This window comes from Coffea eugenioides, chromosome 11 (genome assembly GCF_003713205.1).
Source record: "Coffea eugenioides isolate CCC68of chromosome 11, Ceug_1.0, whole genome shotgun sequence".
In the NCBI taxonomy this organism is placed as follows: domain Eukaryota; kingdom Viridiplantae; phylum Streptophyta; class Magnoliopsida; order Gentianales; family Rubiaceae; genus Coffea; species Coffea eugenioides.
The window spans coordinates 50,450,259-50,475,084 of record NC_040045.1 but is presented as its reverse complement, the minus strand read 5'-3'; the positions used below and the strand labels follow the sequence as shown (position 1 = coordinate 50,475,084).

Here is a 24,826-nt window from a genome sequence, read left to right as displayed (position 1 = left end):
AAAAACAGCGCGTTATGTGGAAGTCATGACGTGGCCATCCCCAACCTAATCACATGCAAATTGGGCCTTCCCGCAGAAATTAGTCCAGCCCAGTGACTCCAGTCTGTTTTAATCGCGCGGCCACTTTTGTTCGTTTGTTTGTTAGTTTTCTTTCTTTCTTCTCTTTTTTTGTCACGGGCCCACCCCAAACGTCGAACCTTTGTTGCCGTTGATGCACCTCATCTACACCTTAACACGTCTACTTATATACGCCTTCTCCGCTCTGCTTCCCCGGTCACCTCCTCATTAAGTACTCATCTCTCTCTCTCTGGCGCTCTCTCTCTCCCCCCCAAAGAAAGACAGAGCCATGGATCGGAAATCTTGTTTCGGACTTGCATTGATCTGCATTGTCGTCGCCACCGTCGGCGGTCAAAGTCCTGCCGCCGCTCCTGCTAAATCTCCTTCCGCGGCTACGGTGCCCACTCCTCCAGCAGCTGCTCCTACTGCTAAGCCAATCACTCCTGCAGCTCCGGTCACTGCTCCTGCTGCCGCCCCTCCAACTGCAGTTTCGAATCCTCCAGCTGCTGCTCCTACTGCTAAGCCAACTACGCCTGCAGCTCCGGTCACCGCTCCTGTTGCCGCCCCTCCAACAGCTGTTTCAACTCCTCCAGCTGCAGCTCCGGTGAGTGCACCGCCGACCGTCGCAACTCCTGTTCCGGCGTCTTCACCTAAGGCCGCAGCTCCCGGGAGCGCGCCTCCAGCTCCAGTGCCGGTGAGCTCGCCACCTGCAGCTGCGCCAGTGCAGTCTCCTCCTTCCCCGGCTCCAGAGGCTGCTACTCCACCTGCAGCTTCTACTCCTCCGGCGGCAACTCCAGCTCCGGCTTCCGAGCCTCCGGCTCCAGCTCCAAGCAAGAAGAAGGGGAAGAAGCACCATGCGCCATCACCGGCTCCCGCACCAGAGCTCCACGGGCCACCCGCACCTCCTTCCGACGCTCCCGGACCTGGTCTTGACTCGGGGTCTCCCGGTCCATCACTTCCCGATAACGTACGTGCCCTTTCATTACTTTTAAATTTTTGCTGTTATTATTCTAGATCTGTTATTTTTACGCATTTCACTTCACCATTACTTGTTCATTTTCCGTTTCCACTCGCATCTCATTGATCTTGTTCATTGGTTAGAAAACCAAAAAGCCAAAAAAAAAAAAACGCTATAGAAAATCATAGTACCAACTTTTAGTTAAAAATATTGGAATATAGTAGTGTTTATACCGAGGATTTTAATGCCGGGAGCGGTGAATTGGCACGAGTTGTGAAACGTCCACACACAGCTTGTTAGATGGTATTTGGCCAGTAGGCGGCGCATGGTAGTATATGGTAGCGTCTACCGACAGCGATGCGCGTGTGGTCACTGGTCGCTAATCTATAGAAGCAAACAAGGACAAATATATGTACTGTAATTGCCTTTCAAGTTGTCGGTGGGGGTATTGGTTCCAAGTTTGTACTTGAGATAAGCGCCATACTGACAGGTGAAACTAGCAGCATTTCAACTTGATTATTAATGTCTAAGATCTAAACAGATTTCAACTTGTTTAATGTCTAAGATCAAAACAGGTTGGGTAGCTAGTTAAGTTCAGTTCATGGTTTGAGATTATGCCCAAGTTTTACTGAGCTATGTACTACGTACTCGGAAAGAAGGCCTCGAGGTGTTAAACCAATAATAGCGGCGTGGGTCCTCCAGAGCCCAGCTGTGAGGGCATCTGAGGCTTGCACCCATAGCCCAACCAACGGCATGGAATCCTCGACTGTAGCGCTTCAGAACCAACTCTGATGGAAACAGCAAAAGAAAAGATCTGGGGTCGGTCCAAAAGGCAACACATGCAGCAAGTACTTGGGCCAATCGATGCACCCGCATCACGCTGAACATAATAATTCCACCAGAGAGAAATTAAAAATACAGAGTACTGCTCCCTCCAAAATAACAATAATATATAATAAGCTGTATACAAGTGGAAAAATATACTCTACTACTCATCAGTTCAGATCACAACTGGGTTCTATTGGTAGACTAGAATTACAACAGTCTATTTAAATTGCTAACACGTTCTGATTCACTAATAATCTTGAATTCTGGATCTGAATTGCAGAGTGGAGCAGAGAAATTGAAGGTGGTAGGAAGCTTGGTTCTGGGATGGGGTGTGTTTGGCTGGCTCTTCTTCTAGGGATGTAGACATCACGCGGGTGTATCATTACTGTTTTTGTCCCCACCCATCTTTGTCATTTTGGTGTTAACATATTCCTTGGTTTATGTTTATTTATTTATCACATGATGAGCAGCTCGATTTGGATCCGTTGGGGGATTTTGCCACATTGGCTTTGTAATTCTTTGGTTAGTATTCGAGGGGAAGGCTTCTGTAGCTTTTTGTATTTGACTGCTTGATTCCCCGTGGACTCTATATATATATATAATCCAAGAATACTTTTACCCTTTTTCGTCTGTGAAATTCTCTTGTCACCCCCCTTTTGACGAGAATTTCAATCTCCTTTTTGTTCTCTTATTTTCTTATTACCCTCCTGAAAGTTGCTAACTGCAGCAGCGACAAAGAAAAATAATAAGCAAAAGTCTTCCCGTTTCAGTAAGGAGACAAAGAAAAATAATAATGTGGACGAAAACAAAAGATTATCAATTGCTCATTGATGTACGAGAACGGGAATACCACAAAAAGCTAGCAGCTCCGTGGGAAGAACTGCTTTATTCTCCTAAACTCTCCGTTTCCTAATCTTTAAGGTGACAAAATTGCTGATTATTTCAGTTGGCTAACACCTGCTGGAAACTGAATCCCCATTTTTACCACTAGTGTTTTAATCTTCAATTCCTTTCGTGGGTCTCAATGGTTGATACTCGTCGATACTATTTTTATTCAACCAGCGAGAAAGTCGACCGTACTCTCTTCATCGCGGTTGTTGTTAGTAACTTCGGATCTTTTCAGTTTATGCAGATGCTTCTGTTTCTTCTTAAACCTTAAACAGGCATAGGGTTTGATTTCTCAACTTAAATTCCGAAATGTCTAATTAAAAAATAAATAAAATGCTCATAACCAGTGGCGGAGCCAGGAATTAACTTTGGGGGGGCGAGTCTATAACAATGAAAGTAAAATATATTTACAAAAAAAATAATGTGAACATATATACCATAAGATTAGAAACAACCTTATATAGAATGAAAATTACTTATACGCTTCACATATACAAAAATATCATCATATTTACAAATCTATTTGACTGTGTGAGACATATGAAATTGTGCACGACGACTTTTAATTTTATCAAAGTCATCAATGATTGAATTTACATCAAAAGTTCTAGCAATTTCTTTCTCAATATACATTATCATAGAGTTGGCAAGAAAGTCTTCCTCCATCCTAGAACGCAAACAAGTCTTGATGATTTTCATAGCAGAAAATGCACGCTCTGTTGTAGCTGTTGAAACAGGAAGAGTCAAAATAAGACGAATCAATCTATCAATAAGAGTATAGCACATTGACTTTCTTGTCTTCGCTAACACTTGGCACAACTCCTGAAGTGATGACAAATTTTGAAGCTGAGAATTACAGGAAAACTCAATCTGGAAAAGCTCTAATTGAGTTCTGAAGTGTAACTTCTCTTGATCTGTGAAGTCAGCTGAATAAAACTTGTTTGCAAGTTGACAAATTTGTTCAATATTGAAAGCCTGAAAATTATCTTTGGGGTGCAATGCTGAACTAAGAATAAGCAACTCTATTACATCTTCCTTAAACCTATTCTTCATTTCAAGTATTTGAGAATCAACCGTTGCCAAAAACACATCAATCCTGTAGTGATGCTCCATGGTAATTGGATCATTTTGTTTTCGAATTCTTCCTCGACCTGCTTTATAAATGACATTCATATCAGGCATCTCTATATTTCGTGCATCACAAAATGTCTTTACATTGGTGAACAATTCATTCCATCCATTATCTCTGTAACTTTGAAGTCGATCCTTTGTTACTGAAACCAATTTAAGGGCATTCAAAATATCTTGAGATTTGCATTGTAAAGCTTGAGAAAGTACTTGTGCAAATCCTAAAATGTCCCTCATCATATGCATAACAAGAACAAAATCAAAGGATGTCATGAAATCATAAACTCTGTTAGCTTCACTTCTTTGAGTTGATGTATTTCCATAATTGATAACATCAATTAGGACAGAGCAAATGTCTTCATATTCTGTGAATAAGCTACAGATAGAACTAAAATGAGACCCCCATCTTGTAGTCCCTGGCCGTTTTAAGGTACCCATCTGATTCTGACCCCTACCAGTCTCAAGTTCATCAATAGCAATCAATTCAGCAATTCTAGCAGCTCTAGCAACTCTAAGTTGGTCCACCCGTTTGCAAGAAGATGAAACTAAATTTATAAGAAGAGATAAGTTTGTAAAGAATTGTTCCACAGGAATTACCTCTTGAGATGTTGCTACCAATGTTAATTGCAGTCGATGAGCAAAACAGTGAATATAATATGCATAGGGGCACTCCTGAATAAATAATGCTTGCAGTCCATTCCATTCTCCACGCATGTTACTAGCTCCATCATATCCTTGGCCACGAATGTTTTGCACACTAAGATTATGGCGAGAAAGGACATCACATATCTCCTTCTTCAAAGTCAAGGAATTGGTTTCGTGCACATGAACAATGTCAAAAAATCTCTCTCGAATATAGCCTTGCTTGTCCACAAATCTAAGAACAATAGCCATTTGCTCTCTTTTTGATCTATCTTGAGCCTCATCAACAAGTATAGAAAATTTTGAATCACTAATCTCCTCTCGAATATGCTTTTGTATCTTGATCGACCAAATGGACAATATCTCCTTTTGGATCGTAGGAGAAGTATAAGATGCATTTCGAGGAGCATTATCAAGAACCACAGCAGCCACTTTTTCATTATAAGAAGACACATGCTTGATCAACTCAATAAAATTACCTCGATTGTTAGAATCTAAACTTTCATCATGACCCCTAAAAGCCACCGCTTGAAATGCACACCATTTTGCAGCATCTATGGAAACTTGAAGTTGCAACCGATTTTTTGCAACCTGCTCAGAATTTTGCTTCTCAATAATTTTGTCAAGATGTTGCAATGAGTTTCCCAAATCATGATAGCATTGCATTGCCACTTTGTGTGATGAGTTAGGATCTTTTCCAATGTGATTTAAAAAAGCACAATTTTTTCCATCATTTACCTTCTTCCATGATCTAAATCCACTAGTTGTGAAGGCCATTGATCCAAAACGGTCCGTTGGCTTGGAAAAAAGTGAGCAAGGAAGACAAAAGGCAGCATTCTTTGTTGGAGAAAATTCCAACCAATCTGGAAACAATTTATACCAAGAGAAAAGGAAACGTCGGCCCTTCTTGTCAACAACCATTGATTCAATCGGAAGCTCAGGTTGGTATGGCCCAAACTTAATATATGCTCTCCGTACCTCATCCCTTTGATGCTCTAGATATTCCCAAATGGATTTTCTCTTTCCAGGATCACGTTCTATGGATGAAATATCAAACTCTAATGATTCAGCTCTACAAAATTTCTTTGTTTGATGCTTAGGAGAAGAATCACGAAGAGGACAAGGAATTTCACCACTTCCACTTGGTTCTAGACGTCTTTTCTTGAAAAAAGAATCAATTGTCCTGTTGGCCATTACCACTATATTTGCAACAAACAACAACCTGTAATCGAAATAAAATTGATTGAGAAATGCTGATTATGGCCTATAGAGATGGAATAAAAGCAGCAAGAACATTTGCAACTTAAGTAGACATAAGTGACATGCACAAAGTATTATTCAATAATAAAATGCAAACAAATGATAAAAGATCTCCATTAGAGCAGAACAAGTTCTCATTTCAAACATATCTCAAGGAAGTTTTCATAGCTTGTTATTAAATCGGCTGAACTTGAACAACTAACACCTACTTGAACTCATCAACTATTGTAATCCGAAAAATAATCAATAACTATCCATGCCAGTAAAAGTTTCTATAGTCTAAACAAGCATTACTATAAAGTATAAACGGAAACCGACCATAATAAATATGTACAATTTAAACTCCTTAAATTGCATAGCAAATTCTCAGCACAATGTCGAGAAACAAAGATAGACAATTCTAGAGGAACAAATATTCAGGAGGTCTTACTGCCTGCTGTCTAGAAAACCATGATAAATAAAGCAATGATAAAATAAAATCAGTAAAATGACAAGCAGGAAACTAAAACTCAATGCGACAAGTTATTTGCCCAATAAAACTCAATGCTACAAGTACGAAAAATAATACAAGTCCCTCTCGATCAATTCATCAAACAACTAGCGGGCGAACTTTTTTACACCCACATTTCACTAAATAAATTTCTAAGTAAAAAAAAAATTTTACCCCCTCCAATTGTTAAAAAAAAATTACCTAGACGGCTAGACCATGCAAAATGCAATGGTACAAATGTACAATCCTTACTTTCTTCTATAATCATTCTTCAAGTCAAACCTGACTTCACCATTATGATTATCAAACAAATCACCTAAGTGGAAAACGATGCTACTCATTGAATTCACATAATCATTCTTGAGAGAAATGAAATTCAGCTCGGGGGTTTCATCTATTGCAAATCAGAAAGAGGGCAGTCTGGGCAGATGCAGTGTCCTCCAGGGAATATCGCCGTGCATGAAGGCCGCAAAATGTGGGGTTGGAAATGATCAAAAGCCATTGCTTGGAAACTCATCGGAAGCGAACAGGGGATTTTGGGGGCAAGAAAAGTAAAATCTGGGTTAGAAGATATTCGATATGGGCGATGATGATTGAGGAAAATTAAGAATCAGGACGTGGGGATTTAACGAGGAATTGATTTCTTTCCTGGCTGAAGTTGCTAGAGCAGAGGAGTTGGTGGTGCGGAAAAACACTCACCTGGCGTTGTTCTAATACGTGCCTAATCAGAGGAGATTTTGGCGTTGCAACTGAAGATCTTCGATTGGAGGGGCAGCCACCGGGATCCATTTCCGACTGGGAATGTTGACGGTGACATTGAGGGCTGGCATTCCTTAGCCAGCGGGGGAAGGTCTTCACAGGAGAAAGTTTCTTCAAGCCTTCACAGGAGAAAGTTCTTCAAGGCTCAAGCCTTTGACGTTTCTATTTTCTACTTTGACATTTCTACTTAGGAAGAAGAATTGTGGCAGTCAATTGCCAAAGTTAACTAACTGGTGTCTGGCTATCTTTTCTTTGCACTCCATACGTTAAGAAAATAATTCTTTGTTATTTGAACTTTCAAATATTATTATTTGGGCTCTTGGGGGGGCAAAGTAAATTTTTTGATTAATTTTTGGAGGGGCAAAACATAATAATAAATTTTTTTTTACTTAGAAATTTTTTTTTTTAACAATTGGAGGGGGGCGGTTGCCCCCCCTGGCCCCCCCCCCCTTCCCTCCGCCCCTGCTCATAACCTTCAAATCTACGCCGAATTGCCACTCATGATATGAAGGAAAACTTCTATCATAAATTTTCTTCACAATAGGTGCGGTCTCTCCCATTAGCAGAATCACCTTCTCCTACATATTGGATACAAATTTCTTGTAACTGCCATTTTTCCTCTATGTTATGGCAGCATATATAAGAGGAATATTTCCTACGTTGGTTGTCAGTGTAAATATATTTTTAAATTAGAAAATTTGGATGCATGGTTCTTGATGTTATTCAGTTTTATCCTATATAATGCACTAGTTCTATAGTAAGAACAAGGACAATTACTGCATGGAAGGGCAAAAAGTGTACAAAATTAAACTAGGCTACGACTTCAAGTATCAAGGTAAGTGAGGAATCACGGTTAGTCTGCTTGGAAAAGCAGTACAAAACCAAAAAGCTTATGCCAGACATAAACTGAGGACCAATTCCATAATTTACTTGTAACTAGTACAGCATCCACTCCACTAAATTGATGCTAGTAAATTCTTTTTTTCTTTCAAAGAACAAGGACTATCCTCAGGCCTTACTTAGACAGTATGATTTCTACCTGTTTCAAAATTCTTCCAAGCCAAGTACCTATACAAAAAAATGTGGTATATTAAATGATTTATTCTATTATGTGCTCTTAAGACGTATAATAAGTACAAAAAATATATAGAGTGGGCTCATTATAAATTTCAAACATTATCATCCACCTCTTAAATTGCGTAAACTTTATCGACTTTTGCAAACAACTAAATACAGGACCTACCTCTAATAGGGCACAAAATATAAGAGCTCATATTTAATTATGTACAGTACTAATTTGAGCTTATCTATAATTGATTTATTGATCCTTCCCACCAAGATTATCAATCAGACATGTTAGCACAGCTTGAGGGGCATATTAATTGCCACAGCAGTTAGCAGTTAGCAGTTAGCAGTTAGCAGTTAGCAGTTAGTTTAATTACATTTACCTCCCTCTGGTTCGGCCAAATTACCAAATTGCCACAGTAGTTGACAGTTAGTTTAATTACATTTACCTCCCTTGTGGTTTGGCCAAATTACCAAATGAACCTTGAGATTTGATCAAATTACAACTTCCCACTAACGTCTGTTAATTTTGCCCGATGGAAAATGTAGAAAGACAGAGCCAAAAATATAACTTTACTAGATTACCAACGTACCCCTTATGCGCCAAATCCAAAAGCCATTTTATCACTCACACCATCAAAAGATTCTTAAAGCCTGTCCTGTCGTCCCCTGCTCCCCCTCTCTCCTCTTTAAGGCCACTCAAACCAACCTAGCCACATTATAGATGATTTTCATCCAAAAGAAAAATGAAAAAATCGCACAGGAAAAATTGGATTGAAGACCATGATTACTGCTTCATCAAAATCAGAGAGCACTCGTTGTCAAAGCATTTTGGTTTGTGCCAAGAAAGGAGCAAAGCAAAATTGGTAACCCTTTACCCGATCTTGATTTGTATGGTTGTGTCGAGGGCTCTAACCTTAAAAAAAAAAATGGCCTTTGTTGATGATTTAAAACGAAAGGAGACATTTTTACAGGAAATTGATGTTATTCAAGCTCCTAAGCAGCGAAACTCTCAAGTCCATTTATTCTGCAGAAGTCCAAGTCGAGCATCTCAGGTTAAGTTGAAGCTTCTACCACCAGGTCCGTCCAGTACGCATACCTTGAAGCCCTCATTGCTGCAATGGTGCGTATACTATATGCATCCGTGTATTAAAAATCTGAAACAGTAACATTTTCATGAACAATTGATATTAATGTTGTTTCGATACAACACATAGAGCCAGTCTAACCGACGCGCCATAATCGTTATGGAATATGGACAGGCCAGTTGCAGATCTTATAAAACATATTTCAGGAAAAAGTACTGAAAATTTTTTTTTTTTAAAAAAAAAAAAGAGCTTCCCAACCAGTCGAAAATGAAAGGTAAGAACCACTCTGCCCTTTTCGTCGCTGTAACTGTTGTTTGATAAGAACTCCAAATCATAAGTAATCATCATAACTGTAAATTTGATACAAGAATTTCATTCATTTTTTAGCTTTTTGCAGTTAGCTTGATAATCCCAAATCTGTAGAACCCAAAAGATTTCCTAAACCCAAAGTGAAAGGATCCAAAACTCACCCGCAATAGTTTTTAGCGCTTGCCACCCGACTTGCAGCTTTACGATTTGGGACAGGAGAATTCCTTCTTTATTTTATTAACCGACTCTTCGTACACGTGTTTTACTCTGTGTGCAAACAATGCGGCCCTTTAGCGGAAAAGGGTAAATATGGAAGCTAATATTTGCTGTTCATGAGACACGGGCACTATGAGGGTATTTCTGGGCTTTGGTGCTACATTTTTGCTGACATCGGCTCAATGTCTAACGTCCATGGACATTAAGAGGGTATCTTTTTGCCCGTTCTTTTTGTTTTGTTGGGGCGAGGGGATTTGTAGTTTTGCCTAACCTCGGGGGTTTTGTTTTGTAATTTTGCCAGACCATAAGGGAAGTACATGTAATTACCCCTAATACTGATTGACGGGAATTCATGGTAAAGGTTGGATGTATATACCGAGATTTGGAGAAAATTTGATAATAGAATAGTTTTAACATTGATACGGTTCGAGGATTCTTTAGTTCTTCAATCCATCATTATGTATCAGTATAACTACCAAAAAAATTGATTAAGTTGAATATTTGGTTAATCATATTATTTTTAGTAGTATATTTATTAGTTTTCTTATTAATTTTATGCATAAGGATTGTAATTGTATGTTGAAAGAGAAAAGGTCGCGAATGAAGCTAAGTCAAGTCGAGTCAGGCACTCGACATATGGCCCGTCATATTCTAGTTCTTGTTTAGCTTGTAGAACTACTAAAATAAATGGATGATTATCATTAAATCGGACGTAGAGTCAAACATTATTGTCAGATAACATTCCAGTCAAATAACGCACTTTTGTTTGTTTTGGGTTTTACGTATGTTTTGTTTCCTTTTGTAAGAGTAGGACTCATTGTGACTTATAAAGGCACAGTTAGGATTTTTGTAAGGGATTCCTTTTTCATCAAATATTAATGAATTTTTGCTTGGTTATTCCAATTGTTTGAAAATTTTCTCTCGTTATCATTGACTCAAAGATTCGTGTTTAGGGTTTGAACGTAATTTGATCCTTTGTTCTTCTATCAATTTTGTTCGTAAAATGAATCCAAAATTTACGCTTCTGCTACCGCATCAAACATATTCAACAATGCTCGCTATAATCATTTTGTTATTGAAAAAGAAAAATATTATTGACACTCCATATTTAGTTATTTACATTTTCATCATTTATTATTATATCATATAGTTTAATAAATAAAAATTATATAATAAAAATGATAGAGGGAGTGTAAATAACAAGGAGTGAAGTCCAAACTACACATTACAATTCTATAGTAGTTCATATCCGCGAGCAGCGCAGGGAAAACAAAAGACGGATTAGAATTGTGCAGATCGAAACAAATGAAAGTATCGTCCACTGGTGCAGTGGTGCCCACAAGCCGAGTCGTCTGACTCCAATCTCTGTAGCGCTAATGATCTTCAACGCAGCATTTCCTCCACTCGAATGTTTACTTTTACCTTACGTAGATCGGTTAAGACGAAATGTCGGTGCACCTGCTTAAACCACCACACGGTCGTAATTAGGGTTGGAGCTAAACCAACTAGCTGCTCGCGAGCTACTTGGTCAGCAGCTCGAGCTCAGTTGACCAAGCTCGAGAAGGTTGGAGCTAAACCAACTAGCTGCTCGCGAGCTACTTGGTCAGCAGCTCGAGCTCAGTTGACCAAGCTCAATCTCGAGCTCGAACTGCTCGTTAGAACTATCGAGTCGAGTTTGATCTTGAAAATATAATACTCGAGAGTTCGACGAGCTCTATCGAGTTTTTTTATAATATATATTTTAATTTTGGAATAATTGCAGAAACCTCCCCTGAGATTTCTGATATTTACACTGACCTCCCCTATCAATTTTGAAATTGCATTAACCTCCACTAGAAAAAGTTGGAACTAATTTAAAAGGTAAAAGTGTGTGAAATTACTAGAGTACCCCTATTGGATTTGACTTTATCAGATGAAAGGTTTGAGTACTTTCATCAAAACCAACGTTTAATTTGTTAAACAAATTAAACTAATCAAATTATTTTTGCATAGTTAAATTAATTAACTAATTAACTAATTTCTATTTTATCTAATTAACTAATTATCTAATTAATTAATTATCTAATTAACTAATTAACTAATCAAACTATTTCTTCATAGTTAAACTAATAACTAATTATCTAATTGTTAATAGTTATTAACTAATCAAACTATTTCTGCATAGTTAAACTAATTAACTATTAACTATTACTAATTAACTAATTAATTAATTAATTAATTAACTAATTAACTAATTTCTATTTATCTAATTAACTAATTTCTATTTATCTAATTAACTAATTAAATAATTATCTAATTAACTAAAGCTGTTGTCTGTCCGAAACTAACAAACTATTTGCATGTTGAACTAATTAACTAATTAACTACTTAACTAACTAATTATCTAATTAATTAATTAACTAATTAACTAAATTTTGTTTATCTAATTAACTAATTGTCTAATTATCTAATTAACTAAAGCTGTTGTCTATCCGAAACTAATAAACTATTTGCATGTTAAACTAATTAACTAATTAACTGCTTAACTAATTAACTAAATAATTATCTAATTAATTAATTAACTAATTAACTAATTTAAATTTTACTGTAACACTTTTTGAATTTTACTTACAAACATTGATGTTTTTATCATAAATTAAATGTTTGAAAGTAAAATACCCATAAAGAGCCGATACTTTAAATAGGTAATGCGTACTGCATATAGTTTAACATGCAAATAGTCTGTTAATCAGTTAGTTAGTTAATTAGTTAATTAGTTAAGCAGTTAATTAGTTTAACATGCAAATAGTTTATTAGTTTCAGACAGACAACAACTTTAGTTAATTAAATAATTAGTTAATTAGTAAATTAGATAAATAGAAATTAGTTAATTAGTTAATTAATTAATTAGTTAATTAGTTAATTAGTTAATAGTTAATAGTTAATTAGCTTAACTATTAACTAATTAGATAATTAGTTAAGCAATTGTCAAGCAAATAATAATTGTCAAGCAAGATGAGGGCAAAATTGGAAGAAATGTTTTATCTCACTTCTACAAATAATTTTTTAATGGGACATCAAGCTGTCAGGGAGGTTTCTGCAACGAATTGTTACTGTTCAGGGGAGGTGAATGCAATTTCTAAACCTAGATGGGAGGTCAGTGCAAATGTCAGAAATCTCAGAGGAGGTTTCTGCAATTATCCCTTTAATTTTAATTATTGTGAAATGTCAATAATATCCTTTATTTAAAATTATATATAAAATATTAATTTTTATTACTTGAGTTTGATTAGACTTGATTGAACTCGAATAAGCTCGATTGACTTTGATTTGAATTAATTACATTTAATTAAACTCGAGTTCGAATTTTAAAAGCTTGACGAGCTCGAGCATGGTTATTTTGCCTCGAGTCAAGCTCGAGTAGTGCAGTGCACTACTCGAGTTCGACTCGACTCGACAGCACCCCTAGTCGTAATAGAGGAGCTTAATGAACTTGAGCTCACTACACTACTCGAGCTCGACTCGACTCGACAGCACCCCTAGTCGCAATAGAGGTCGCTCGGGATTTGCATTGGTCTTGTGAAATTGCGGTAAGAAACCATAGCCATTTAAAAGTTTAGCATCTGCACTTGTTGGATCGGCGATGACATTCACCTGTCTTACTACCGTCTACATTATCTTCTGCTGTATAAATAGTGGTATATGGTTGAGGAACATTTTACCTTGCATCACTCGGTTGTTGGTCAAAAGCTCGAAATGGTAAAAAAAATACAAAATAATAATAATAATAAAAAAGGAAACATCAGTTGTTTTTGGGGGGGTTTAGGTGGTAAATTAAAGAAAAAACACCTGCCTCTCTTAGTGGAAAATTAGAAACTTAATCTAAAGAATTGTACATTTTACCTTGTACGACGTCAATAACAAACGTTTTTTTGGTCTACACGACACTAGAAATGTGTCCATGATTATGAATCCATGGTGATGAATAAGATGGTGAATTACTGCTAGCATGATTTCTTTCTTGGAATCCCCCGTAGAAGTAACTAGGCATTATTATTATTATTAATTTGTCACGTTCAATATCCACGCACATTAATTAATTAATGAAGGCGGGTGGACCGATGTTGACGGAGCTTCAAAAAGCCAACTAAATTTGGTGGGCAGAGTTAAATGGCATGATAAGTACGTGCATTACGACTACGTACAAATATCAAAAGTCCTTTGGACTTGAAAAAAAGACTACGCACAAGTTTAGCTTACCATCCCTGAATCGTGAGTGAGTGGGTTGTGCTTATCCACTTCTCTCTTCTCTTATAGTATAATGATTGACTCAATGGTGAACATTGACTCTGCTTATATAGTAGTAGTAGAATTTTCCTAACTTTATTGCCATTACTTCCTCTTCAACGCCTCAACCAATAACCAATCATCCATTGGTTCTTTTACTTTTTTTCTTTCTTTCCTTGTTTCTTTAGCGCTCAACAAAGCCAAGAAGTTGAATTCGTCGACAGCACAGCCATGTCTCTTGATAATAATGTCTCCAGCTTAGAATCCAGGTTTCTCCTTCTCCTTCTTCCTCTAGCTAGCTTTCAACCTTTCTTTTTCTTTTTTTTTTTTTTTTTTTTTTCAATTTATGCTGCGCGTTTCTTTCTCACAGTAGCGTATCCATTTTTATTTTAGCTGAATCATGGCCATTTTCCCTGTAATGGCTGCCTTCTTTTGGCTCCAGAAAGGATTACCCTTTGGAATTCATATCTGGTTAAAAAATTTTTAATAAAGCACCCTCTGCTCTGTTTTCTCTTTATACTTTTCGATATTGTCTTAGCTCCCAATGACGAGTGGAGGTTTTTATTTTTTATTTTTTCCGATGCTATTATGAGTTTTGCATGCTGGTTAAGTGCTTTTTATTTTCTACTACTATTTTTTTGTGGGTGTGGGTGTTGTTGGGGGGGGGGGGGGGGGGTAAAGTAGAACAAGAACAAGAACAACAAGAAGAAGAAGAAGAAGAAGCTGAGCTACCTGGTTCATTTTGTGATACCGATGGACGATTAAGTGTGAAAGCGATAACTCTTTAAAAGTTTTGTGCTTTTAAGGTTCGCTGATGGGGAGGTGCAAATTTCCTTTAACTGCTAAAGAATTATGCCACAATGCCACTGCCCAGAAGCTGAAAATTTTACCTCTTCAATGGTAGTAAAACTTATCACAAAGAAAATGGTCTTAGGGGAGGTTTCTGTCATTTTCTTCAGTTTCGTAGAGAAAAGGCTTCGTCCCACTTGTACTAATAATTTTTGGATAAATATTACACGAATGCTACTTCAAAGTCTTCTATTGCTGTTAGGTCGTATCTGAAGGAGGTTGTAAAACTCGTTAAGTTGATCCATCACCATTATTTGAGCAGTGATTGGCATTTCTTTTAGATAAACTAGTTCTTTGTTAATTTCTTTGAATTTTCTATTGGTGATGGCCCATTCTCATTTTATTTATCTATTTCTTTGAATCTAGTACTGCTGTCTGGCCAATACTCATGGCCTTTAGTGTTAAAAGGTGAAATAATGCACTTTCATGGTTTTAAAATTTACATGCCTGCGTTAAACAGGAAGAATCATTTGATAATGTTTTGGTTTATTGAATTCTTTGTTAACCTGCATTATGTTACAACTTGTTGCTAGGTATCTGGATTCCTGCAAGAGGCATCAGGCGCTACCAAATACTGCAGTCGTGTCATGGCTTCATAAGGTTTCCTAGCATTCAACTTGTTTTGTTGTTGTTATTTTTTTTTCTCTTTTTTTCTCGCTTTTTCTCCAAATTCTTCTACTGCAGGAACAGTTTACATAGTATTGTTTGCTTCTTGATAGAATAAAGTTTTATTTTTTATTCTTCATTTTTCAAGTTTTCTGGGTTGATGGAATAAGATTAGAAGTGAATGACGTAAAACCCATGGTTATGGCAATTTTTGATTTCCCATTCAGCAGCTCTGGATGACGTTTGGTTTTATATATGTGGGTGAATTAATTGGTGGCAAGCTCTCTTTGTTTCATGAATGTGTTTATTGCTCCGTGCTTTGTAACTACACCACAACTCTTGTGGATAACTACAGTCCTCAATTATTTCCTTCCAAGGGGTTAAGTATTTCTCTTCTTGTAAGTAGATTTCAAATGTTTATCTTATTTCATTCTGATAAGAAGCTTCAAACTTCTGTGCCACTATGAGGTATATCCCTTGATTTACATAGCTACAGTGCTGAATTTTGTGGATATAGCATCCTTGTACACTTCCTAACTCTTGGACTTTACCCTGATGACTTTTTTTTTTTTTTTCCAGGCTGTTATACAGAGAATCAACCACCAGAAATGCACTATAGAAGTATTCTTAGACCAACTTGAGGATTGTGATTTATCTCCAGTTACAGATGTCTTCCTTGATGTGCAGTGTGATGCAGTTGACATTCTTTGTAGATCACCCAGTGTCTTAAACCAAGAATCTATATTGTCTCTAATAAATGCAGCCAATTCAAAACTTGAAGTCATTGATTTCCAAGATGCATCTGTCCGGAAGGATATCTTATGGTATGTTTTACAGCTCTCCTATACGATTTAGTTTCCATACCACATGAGAGTTGCTTTCTCTTACCCAGACTATCTTCTAAAACTCATATGGTCCACCTTATGTTGCTTACTTTCCTCCATGACGAAACAGCTACAAGAAACAGAAGTAGAAACTTCGAAAACAGGATTTTGCATTATTGACTTGCTAGTTCCTCTGTGGTCGTAATGCAATCATGAATGCATAACTTGGGACTAAAAAACAATAAAAAAAAAATTCTAAAAGAAATCAAATTTTTTTTTTTTGGCAAGACTTAGCTTCTCCTATCCAACCAAACTTATCCTTTGCCTCCATGTATTTTTACAGTGATATTCTCCATGGTGGTTTAAAATGTCATGTAATGAATTTAAGGTTCAATGAGTTCCATGCTTTCAACTTCGCTGGAGGCTTTATGCTATTACACACCCTTAGTCTTGACTTCTGTTCTTCTCTCTCTACATTGGAGAATGATTGTTTTGTTAACATGCCAAATCTGATGCGGATATCTCTATGTGGAACAAGAGTTGCAAATCTGTGGACAACTAGTGCTGCCTTGTCCAGATTAAATTCCTTGGTTGAAATCCGGTTTCAAAACTGTGCGTGCTGCAAAAACACTGGATCATGTCCTACTTTGTCCAGAGAGAGAAGAGATCTTGCTTGTGACAGAAATGTGGCAGAGCACACGAGTGAGCATTCAAAGTGTCAACAAACAACTATTTCTGTTGGGAATGTTGAATCTTCTATTCAAGATGAATCGCCCAAATTTGTCTCTGTTGGAGATTCATTAGTAAATATTCATACTCACAGCATATCTCACAACTCAATAGATGATAGATTAATAGGTAAGATGTCATATAATCTTCATGGAATTAGCTCATCTGGTCGGTCTTCCAATGCTCATCCTGTATCAGTTGGCTTGAGCATGCTGCAGATTGAGGTCTGAAACAGCTTTACTTGTCTTATTGATAGATGGAACACAATTATTCTGTTATTTGATCAATTGTTTGGCATATGCCAGGTTTCTCATGCAAAATTGGAGACTGAAGAGGATGGTGAGTCCCCTACAAGTGTGCTTGACTTGGATGTGAAAGATTCCTCAATTGCCTCTAAAATGAAAGTTCTAGAAAATCCTTCTCCAATCTGCTTTGAGAACCACTACAGGGAGTACATGATTGCATCACTACCCCATTTACAGGTTCTAGATAACATCCCAATAAGACTTGTGGACAGGGACATGGCCAAAATGGTCTTCTCAAAATATTTTGAGTACTTGCCATATAAACGACAGCATGGGGAGAGTGTTAGCAACATTTTGTATATGCGTGAGACAGGAACAAGTTGTGGATACCATGAAAGGTCTACCATAAAGAAGCAGTCATCTTCCCAAAAGAGTAAATTTTTCTATACCAGGTCCATTTGTGCGGCAAAATTTGGCTCTTCAGTGTGGCCCGTCCACCTTCCTATGTCTCAGATCTGCAGTACTTTGGGAGAAGGTAGCAGAAGCCTCCGGCCTAGGCAGTTTGAGTATCACCCATCTGATGCTTCTCTAATGGGTTTTGGAACACTGGATGGGGAAGTGGTTGTCATCAATCATGATAAAGGAAGCCTCTTCAAGTATATTCCAGCCTTGGAAACTTCTAACAGTGCAATGGCACTATGTTGGCTTAATCAGCATCCAGCAAAGGTAGGCACTTGCCTTGACTGCTGTTTTATTTGTCATGATTTTGTTACTTTATCATAGCTCGACGTACAATCTGATGCTTCGGTGCTTGTCCGCATTGAAGTATTCTAGTACAAACAAACTGAGGGCTCTAAATTATGGAGTTTCAAACTACAGGATTATGGGGCTACTGCTGATTATTTATTCTTGATTTTGCTATGTTAGCTTCTTGCTGGTTTTGAGAAAGGTTCCTTGAGATTATATGACATCAATCAAGTGACAACAAAAGTTGAGGATAGCCGTTGGACTTCCAGCACTAAATTCTATGATGACTTTGATCAGCTGACTTCAGTTCATGTTAATTCAAGTGATGATAAGTTCTTGGCTAGTGGTTATTCGAGAAAACTTGCAGTATACGATCTCTGCACTGGCAGACGCTTGCAGTTGTTGACAGATATACATCGAGAAACAATTAATGTTGCTAAATTTGCCAATTGCTCTCCACACCTTCTTGTTACTTCATCATATGACTGTGATGTCAAGATGTGGGATTTAAGACAAAAACCAACACTACCTTGCTATACTTCTTCAAGCTCAAGAGGAAATGTAATGGTCTGCTTTTCACCTGATGACCTTTATCTGCTTGTATCAGCTGTGGACAATGAGGTATTTAGATTGTAACTCAAGCCCTAAAAGCAGTCAGATTGGCATTAACTACAGCTACTACTAATATACATTAGATTAGAGCAAAATGCAAATTCCTGCCAGAAGCCTGATAAGTCTCCCCCTTTAATTCAGTTAGGATTTGTAATGCTACCAGAGTGTGACTTAGTAGATTTAAATGTGACAAGTAACAAAGTCAAGAACAACCAAATTATCAATGTCACGTGATGTCAATACCATTGAGCCACCAATTTTTAAAAAACACTAGCAGTAATTAGTTAATGATCTTGTGCCAGTTTAACATGAGGCTTAATTGTCATGGTCACAGGTGAGACAACTTTTGGCCGTTGATGGGAGGCTTCACACAAGATTTGAAATATCTTCAACAGGAAGTTCTCATAATTTCACTAGATCATATTACATGAACGGTAGAGACTATATCATCAGTGGAAGTTCTGATGAATCCATTCTAAGAATTTGCTGTGCCCAAACGGGAAGGCGGTTAAGGGATGTCCATCTGCAGGTATAGTGCAGTCTTGGAGCATTTTAGATACGTGCCTTTCTTTGTTATCAGCAGTGACTTCCTGCAAAAGACAAATTTAAGAACAATCAACTGAAAAATCACGATAGCATGTCCTGAAAGCTTGCTTGATTTCTTTTACAGGATAGGACTCTGGGGAGCTCAATGTATGTGCAGTCTTTGAGAAGTGATCCATTTCGTGTAAGTTGTCTCGGCTTCAAAATGGCGTCTTCCTGAAGTATTTTATTACCGAGTCTCTTTTATTGTCCGTGCAAGTGAACGGTTCCTACTCACTGCCAATGTTTATGTTTTATTTTTCATTTTTTTCGAAACAGCACTTTCATATGGCTGTTTTAGCTGCCTATGTTCGTCCAAGCTCACGATGGGGGATTGTTAAGGTAAAAGTTAAACCCCCTCATTCTTCATATCAATGATGACACGTCATCTTTTATGATGGTCAGTCAAATGTACTTCCTCACACAGGTCAATTTGCTGGCTTCAAGTCATCATGCTAAACAGGATTCTGAATCCCAAGATTTCTGCCCTCGCTTTGGATGGGGAGGTTGATTATACTTTAGAACTCACAAGTCCTGTTACCAGGACCTCCTTCAAAGACCAATCTTTGCTTTGTTCAGTGATATGTTCAAAATGGACGTATCAAAATCCATTGGGTTATGAAGAGTATTTTTGGAGGGGAAATGTTTTTTTGCCCTCCCCCACCCCACACAAACACCCAAGAAAAAGATCCTTGAAAGGTAACATGCATTGGGAGGTACCAGGTTTGGCACCTAAAGTGCGGCCAAACTTCTTACAATGATAATGTCGATATCCTGTGCGGTTTCCCTAGGCAATGGCAAGTTGTAGACGGTAGTTAGGAGAATGCAGAGAGCTTTACGCCTTCGGAAAATGTATGTAAGATGTTTGACGGACAAGCTGTGTGGAACCTTCTTTGCACGAAGAGCTTTGTTTAATTAGGACTGTCTCCTCGAGTGTCAGCAAGCCCACTGGGTCACGCCATGTCGAAAGCATCTAATTATTTGCCCGGCTTCTTTGAGGCACTTTTCTCTTTTGAATACTGCTTACCTGTGTTCCATTCGGACTCCGGGCACGGACGGTTGCAGGTGTAACCGTCCCGGGCAATTTTGGTCATTATCAACTGCGCGTAACTTTTTTTGTACATCGTGTAACTTTTTTTTCACAGGATGTATTTTCACAACAGATAGTGGTGGGCCCCACACTTGACGCGAAAATCGAGTTACATGGTGTAATCTCAACCGCACAAAATTTTGAGGGCAAATCTTGGCCCTTAACCGTGCAGGGACGGTCATACTGATAACCGTCCCTGCCCCAAATCCGTCCCATTCTGTCTCTCCCATCCCATCCCGGGAAACCCTTTACACTGATTCATGTCGTTTCCTAATGCAACAAACCTCCTGTAAGTACTTAGACTGCAGCGCCAGGACTCGTAATGTGACTGCTTAACGGCAGGTTTAGAGTTGATAACTTCAAACTAATGAACTGAAGGGTTGCTTGCCGTCTCTTAGATCGTGTTTCTGCGGCTCAAAAGTGTGCTGATAGATGTGGGAAGGCAGGAGTGAACCTTATTGCCAGAGATGCAATTGCGTTCCCTCAGGGACCTATGGAAACAAGTCACGAGTGCCCTTGTTACAGAGACATGCTCAATTCTAAAGGAATTCCCAAGTGCCCTTGATTCATCTATCGGCATTTGATTTGAAGCTCACCATGCCAATGGCCTTAGAAATCATCTAATTTATGATAAAGAAAACCTTTAACAGATTTTCAACATATGTAATCTCCAGAGGGTCATTCTAGATTTTCAAGATTTGTTACCTCCAACTCCAAGCGGCCACATGAAAATTAATGCATTTGCTGTATCTTTCGTTCTTTTTCTTTTTATTTTTATTGAGATTTTCCGCCTCTCGAGAGATCACACGTCGCAAGCAGAACAGAATGAAAACCAGGACGAGTTAATGGTTACAATGAGACTCGTAAATCACAGAAAGAACCAAGAGATCGCAAAATTAATTGAACTCAATCAATTTTCTAATGACTAATAAATTTCAAGCTAATTTTCTGTCCCAAACAGACAACCATTTGGAAAATCTCAGTGTGGACTTTGGAACACTATTTCTGATCTTCTCAAGCCATAATTATCAAGGTTCCAAATCTTCTCAACAACTTCTAATTTCTTTAAAAGCAAAAACAGGAGTTGGAGAAGGATAATAAATTAGAAGCCACACAACAGATAAATCAGTTCAAGATGCAAATGAAACAAATCAAACACATTTGACGTAAAGGGAAAATTCTCCAGCAGATTTATTGGCCTACCATCCAAGACAGCCAAAAATATTGCACCAAGTACAATATAATATACCTGTTCCCTAAGATCGCCACAGGTGAGTACACTCAAAAATCATGTATCAAAATGATTAACAGCAAGAGAAAATAAAAACTTAGAAAAGAAAATTAAAGAAAATATTGCTCTCACAGATAGACTGGTAACTTGGAAAAAAGTTTAACTAGCTTTGCCAGGACTGTATATCAGAAATTGTGCAATATAAATCTTACATGTCACATCACTCATCAACCTCCGCTCTTATTTCCTTGAGGAGCTCTTCCTTGTACTCCTCAAAAGTGCCGGGGAAAGTCTCGACAGTCCCATTCTCCACTACCCAAATTTCACTTCGTTCTTCATCTTCGCATACGCGTGATATAAGCCTTGAGTCATGGCTGACTAGGACAACACCGCCAGTAAACTCATCAAGCGCATCAGCTAGTGCATCAATGCTCTGCATATCCAAATGATTAGTTGGCTCATCCAATAGCAAAATATGTGGCTTTGACATGGAAATTGAAGTGAAGACAACCCGGGCCTTTTGTCCTCCAGATAATTTTGCAATTGGAGTAAGGTGATTATGGCTGGGGAGTCCAAATTTCCCCAGCTTTGCACGAACAGCCTCTTGTTTACTCAGGCCCTCTTGATCAGGATGAAGACGAAGAAGATATTGAACTGGCGTCTCATCCATTGTCAGAAGGTCCACAAAGTGCTGTGAATATCTGCCAATCCTTAACTTTTGACTCCTCCGAACTTCACCCTCTGTGGCAACTAAATCACCAGCAAGAAGATTCAGCAAGGTAGATTTCCCAGCACCATTAGGCCCCACAATAGCAACACGAGTTCCCATATCAATACCAACATCTACATTAGATAGCCTAAAATCCTGTCGATTTGGATAGCTGAAACTAACTTCAATGAGCTGCAAGAGGGGAGGTGTTAGCTCTGTAGGCTCAGGGAAATGGAACTCCACAGTGTAATCTCTCCACTTTTGAGGGGCCTCATGCTGCGGCTCATCCTCATCAGCCTTGCCTTTAGCTTTGCTCTTGGACGTTTCCTTGGCAGCATTAAATTTGGCTCGATCTTTGACCTTCTCCTGTTGAGTGCGACTTCCAGACCTCTTGGCAGCTTTCAACTGCTTGTCATAAATCTCATACTTCTTATTCATCTCTTTGCGACGCTGCTCATATCCACTTTCAAAACTATCAAAATTTCCACGATAATATTGCAGCTTCATGTCATGGAGGTGAATAATTTCATTGCAAACAGTATTAAGGAAATCACGGTCATGCGAAACAACAATAAGAGTTTTCTTCCATCTGCATAAGTACTCCTCTAACCAGAGAACGGCCCTCAGGTCAAGATGATTGGTGGGTTCATCCAATAGCAACAGAGTTGGCTGAACAAAAAGTGCCCGAGCTAGTGAAATTCTCATCCTCCAACCACCACTAAATGACCTGGTAGGACGGGCCTGCATATCCTTGGTGAAACCCAACCCAGCAAGAATTTTTGATGCCTGAGCCTCTGCAGCATCCGAACCCATTAGCTCCAATTTTTCATACAACTCGGCAAGCTTCTCCCCTGCATCATCATCATCATCGTCCTTCTCATCACCAACAGAATCTGAAGATGCCTTCTGCAAACTAGCTACCTCTTGCCGGAGGTTGATGAGTTCTTCATTAGCTGCAACAACTGCTTCAAGAGCAGTTCTATCATCACCAACCACCTCTTGTTCGACCAAAAGGACATCTATGTTTTTGGGTACGGGAATCTTCCTCCAAGCAAGAAGCTTCAATAAAGTAGACTTGCCCTTGCCGTTGGGACCAACCAATCCATACCTCTTTCCATGAGATATCTTAACTGATGCATTCTTTAAGAGCTCCTTTCCCCGAGCAGATACCGAAAAATTATCAATTGTTATATCCTTGACATTGGCATCAGCTTCATCCTGACCATCAAGAACAGAAGCACGGCTACCAATAACTACCGTAAAAGCATCATGATCATCTTTAAGGGCCTCTTGTTTAGCAATCTCAGCAGCTTGGGCAGCAATCATATCCTTCTTTTCTCGTTTCTTCAACTCTTTGTCAGTAACCAAAATTTCAAGCGGCCTACCATCAATTCTGTTCTGTCTGCTTGGATGCGTACGAGAAGCATTCTGTCCCTGCTCTTTATCAGAACCATAGCCTTCCTCCTCTTCATCATCAGAAGGAGGGAGATCAATATCATCAGTGTAAGCTGACACTTTGGGAGCTGATTTTGACCTCGGCTTACTAGTTACAGAGCTCAACGAAGAAGATGAACTCTTGGTCTTTTCAGGTTTCTGGTCCATACCAGCAAGCATAGCAGAAACTGAAAGCTTCTCTTTTTTCCCGTCTTTACCACTTGGCTTAGCCCCAACATCATCCGTTTTCTTCTTACCCATCGCAGTGCTTTAATGACCAAAAAATAAACAACCAAAATTAACAAGTAAATGAGGCACAGACCCGTAAAATCAACAAAAAAGGAAACGATAACAGATAACAGCCAGCCGAAAAAAAAAATTAAAGATCAATTGAAAAGGAAACGAATGAATGGTCATCTAATATCAAACTTTTAGTAGATGAAGAAAAAGATAACCAATCTAGCATCTAAACCAATTCTTCATGGGATGTGATGATGAATTGAATTCGAGGAGGGGAAAAAAGACAGAACGCAAACCAACATACAGAAAAGTTCAATAAACAAAAGAGACTAAATAACCTAATTTAGGGGCGCAAATAATAAAAGAGAAAAAAACCCAGAACGATTTGATGATACCTTGGAAAGAAATGAAAAGGAGCTCGCTTTGGATCTCAAGTTCGTGGAAAGCTTTTCTCTAGGGTTTGGGAAATTTTAATTACAAAAGAATATGTATGTTGGGAGCTTGGCAGGGGAGGGATTTTTGCAGTGTATATCAATCCGAAAGGGAAATCGGGTCGGAAGCCGCAAAGAAAGAAATTTTTAAGTGCCCGGAAGAGGAAGCAACACTAGTGCATTTACATGTCTTGGTCGCACGCATCTGGTCCACTCATATGGGGGCTGTGATCACACGTGTCAGTTGCCAAAAGACTTTTTTTTGTATACATTTGTATAACCTATTCTATCCTAATCTAGGGGGAGGGAAGCCTAAGGAGGCTGTGGTAGGAGGCTAGTAGGTATACAGACCCAACTAGATCAAGGGAATGCTCTGACACAACCCTTAGATTTTTTTTGCTGCAGGTGAGATTTGAACCCTCATCTACAATCCAAGAAGGGACTTAAGCCCCTTCCAGGTGGACACTGAGCCATTGGCCCAGTGGTTAATCGGCTGCCAAAAGACTCAGCATGAGATTTACTAGAGCAACCAATACGAAGTAC

The 24,826-nt window shown here is 38.4% G+C and overlaps 4 protein-coding genes and 1 long non-coding RNA gene across 6 annotated transcripts; 3 read left to right on the top strand and 2 right to left on the bottom strand.

The window, feature by feature from the left end:
• The first annotated feature begins 203 nt into the window (after positions 1-203).
• On the top strand, positions 204-2,469 carry LOC113751482 (lysine-rich arabinogalactan protein 18). The gene is made up of 2 exons (XM_027295509.1): positions 204-1,024; positions 2,124-2,469. The coding sequence occupies exons 1-2, from the start codon at positions 347-349 to the stop codon at positions 2,196-2,198; spliced, it is 753 nt and encodes a 250-aa protein (XP_027151310.1). The 5' UTR covers positions 204-346; the 3' UTR covers positions 2,199-2,469.
• Positions 2,470-3,250: 781 nt separating this feature from the next.
• Positions 3,251-5,695, bottom strand: LOC113752842 (zinc finger MYM-type protein 1-like). The gene has a single exon (XM_027296890.1). The coding sequence runs from the start codon at positions 5,693-5,695 to the stop codon at positions 3,251-3,253; it is 2,445 nt and encodes an 814-aa protein (XP_027152691.1).
• Positions 5,696-8,700: 3,005 nt separating this feature from the next.
• LOC113754245 lies at positions 8,701-9,388 on the top strand. Its single transcript, XR_003465157.1, has 2 exons — positions 8,701-8,941; positions 9,050-9,388. It is a non-coding gene; the product is annotated as an uncharacterized LOC113754245 (long non-coding RNA).
• Positions 9,389-14,039: 4,651 nt separating this feature from the next.
• Positions 14,040-20,185, top strand: LOC113753729. 2 transcript variants are annotated; one of them, XM_027297957.1, is made up of 10 exons: positions 14,040-14,223; positions 15,337-15,403; positions 15,989-16,233; positions 16,577-17,186; positions 17,268-17,933; positions 18,135-18,575; positions 18,901-19,095; positions 19,237-19,293; positions 19,428-19,490; positions 19,576-20,185. In XM_027297957.1, exons 1-10 carry the CDS (start codon positions 14,186-14,188, stop codon positions 19,657-19,659), a joined length of 2,466 nt encoding a protein of 821 aa, XP_027153758.1. In that variant the 5' UTR covers positions 14,040-14,185; the 3' UTR covers positions 19,660-20,185. The 2 variants fall into 2 exon arrangements, with proteins under 2 accessions (XP_027153758.1, XP_027153759.1); XM_027297958.1 differs by lacking the exon at positions 18,135-18,575.
• Positions 20,186-21,405: 1,220 nt separating this feature from the next.
• Positions 21,406-24,426, bottom strand: LOC113751081 (ABC transporter F family member 4). Its single transcript, XM_027294944.1, has 2 exons — positions 24,248-24,426; positions 21,406-23,880 (listed from the first exon to the last, which is right to left on the bottom strand). The coding sequence occupies exon 2, from the start codon at positions 23,871-23,873 to the stop codon at positions 21,690-21,692; it is 2,184 nt and encodes a 727-aa protein (XP_027150745.1). The 5' UTR covers positions 23,874-23,880; positions 24,248-24,426; the 3' UTR covers positions 21,406-21,689.
• Positions 24,427-24,826: the final 400 nt, after the last annotated feature.

Excerpts from the sequence above, each read along its gene's own strand:
- LOC113751081 (XM_027294944.1), bottom strand. The coding sequence starts at position 23,873 with ATGGGTAAGAAGAAAACGGATGATGTTGGGGCTAAGCCAAGTGGTAAA.
- LOC113752842 (XM_027296890.1), bottom strand. The coding sequence starts at position 5,695 with ATGGCCAACAGGACAATTGATTCTTTTTTCAAGAAAAGACGTCTAGAA.
- LOC113753729 (XM_027297957.1), top strand. The coding sequence starts at position 14,186 with ATGTCTCTTGATAATAATGTCTCCAGCTTAGAATCCAG. Across the intron at positions 14,224-15,336 it reads GTCTCCAGCTTAGAATCCAG|GTATCTGGATTCCTGCAAGA; the intron begins GTTTCTCCTTCT and ends ACTTGTTGCTAG. Across the intron at positions 19,294-19,427 it reads TGAGAAGTGATCCATTTCGT|CACTTTCATATGGCTGTTTT; the intron begins GTAAGTTGTCTC and ends TTTTCGAAACAG.
- LOC113751482 (XM_027295509.1), top strand. The coding sequence starts at position 347 with ATGGATCGGAAATCTTGTTTCGGACTTGCATTGATCTGCATTGTCGTC. Across the intron at positions 1,025-2,123 it reads GTCCATCACTTCCCGATAAC|AGTGGAGCAGAGAAATTGAA; the intron begins GTACGTGCCCTT and ends TCTGAATTGCAG.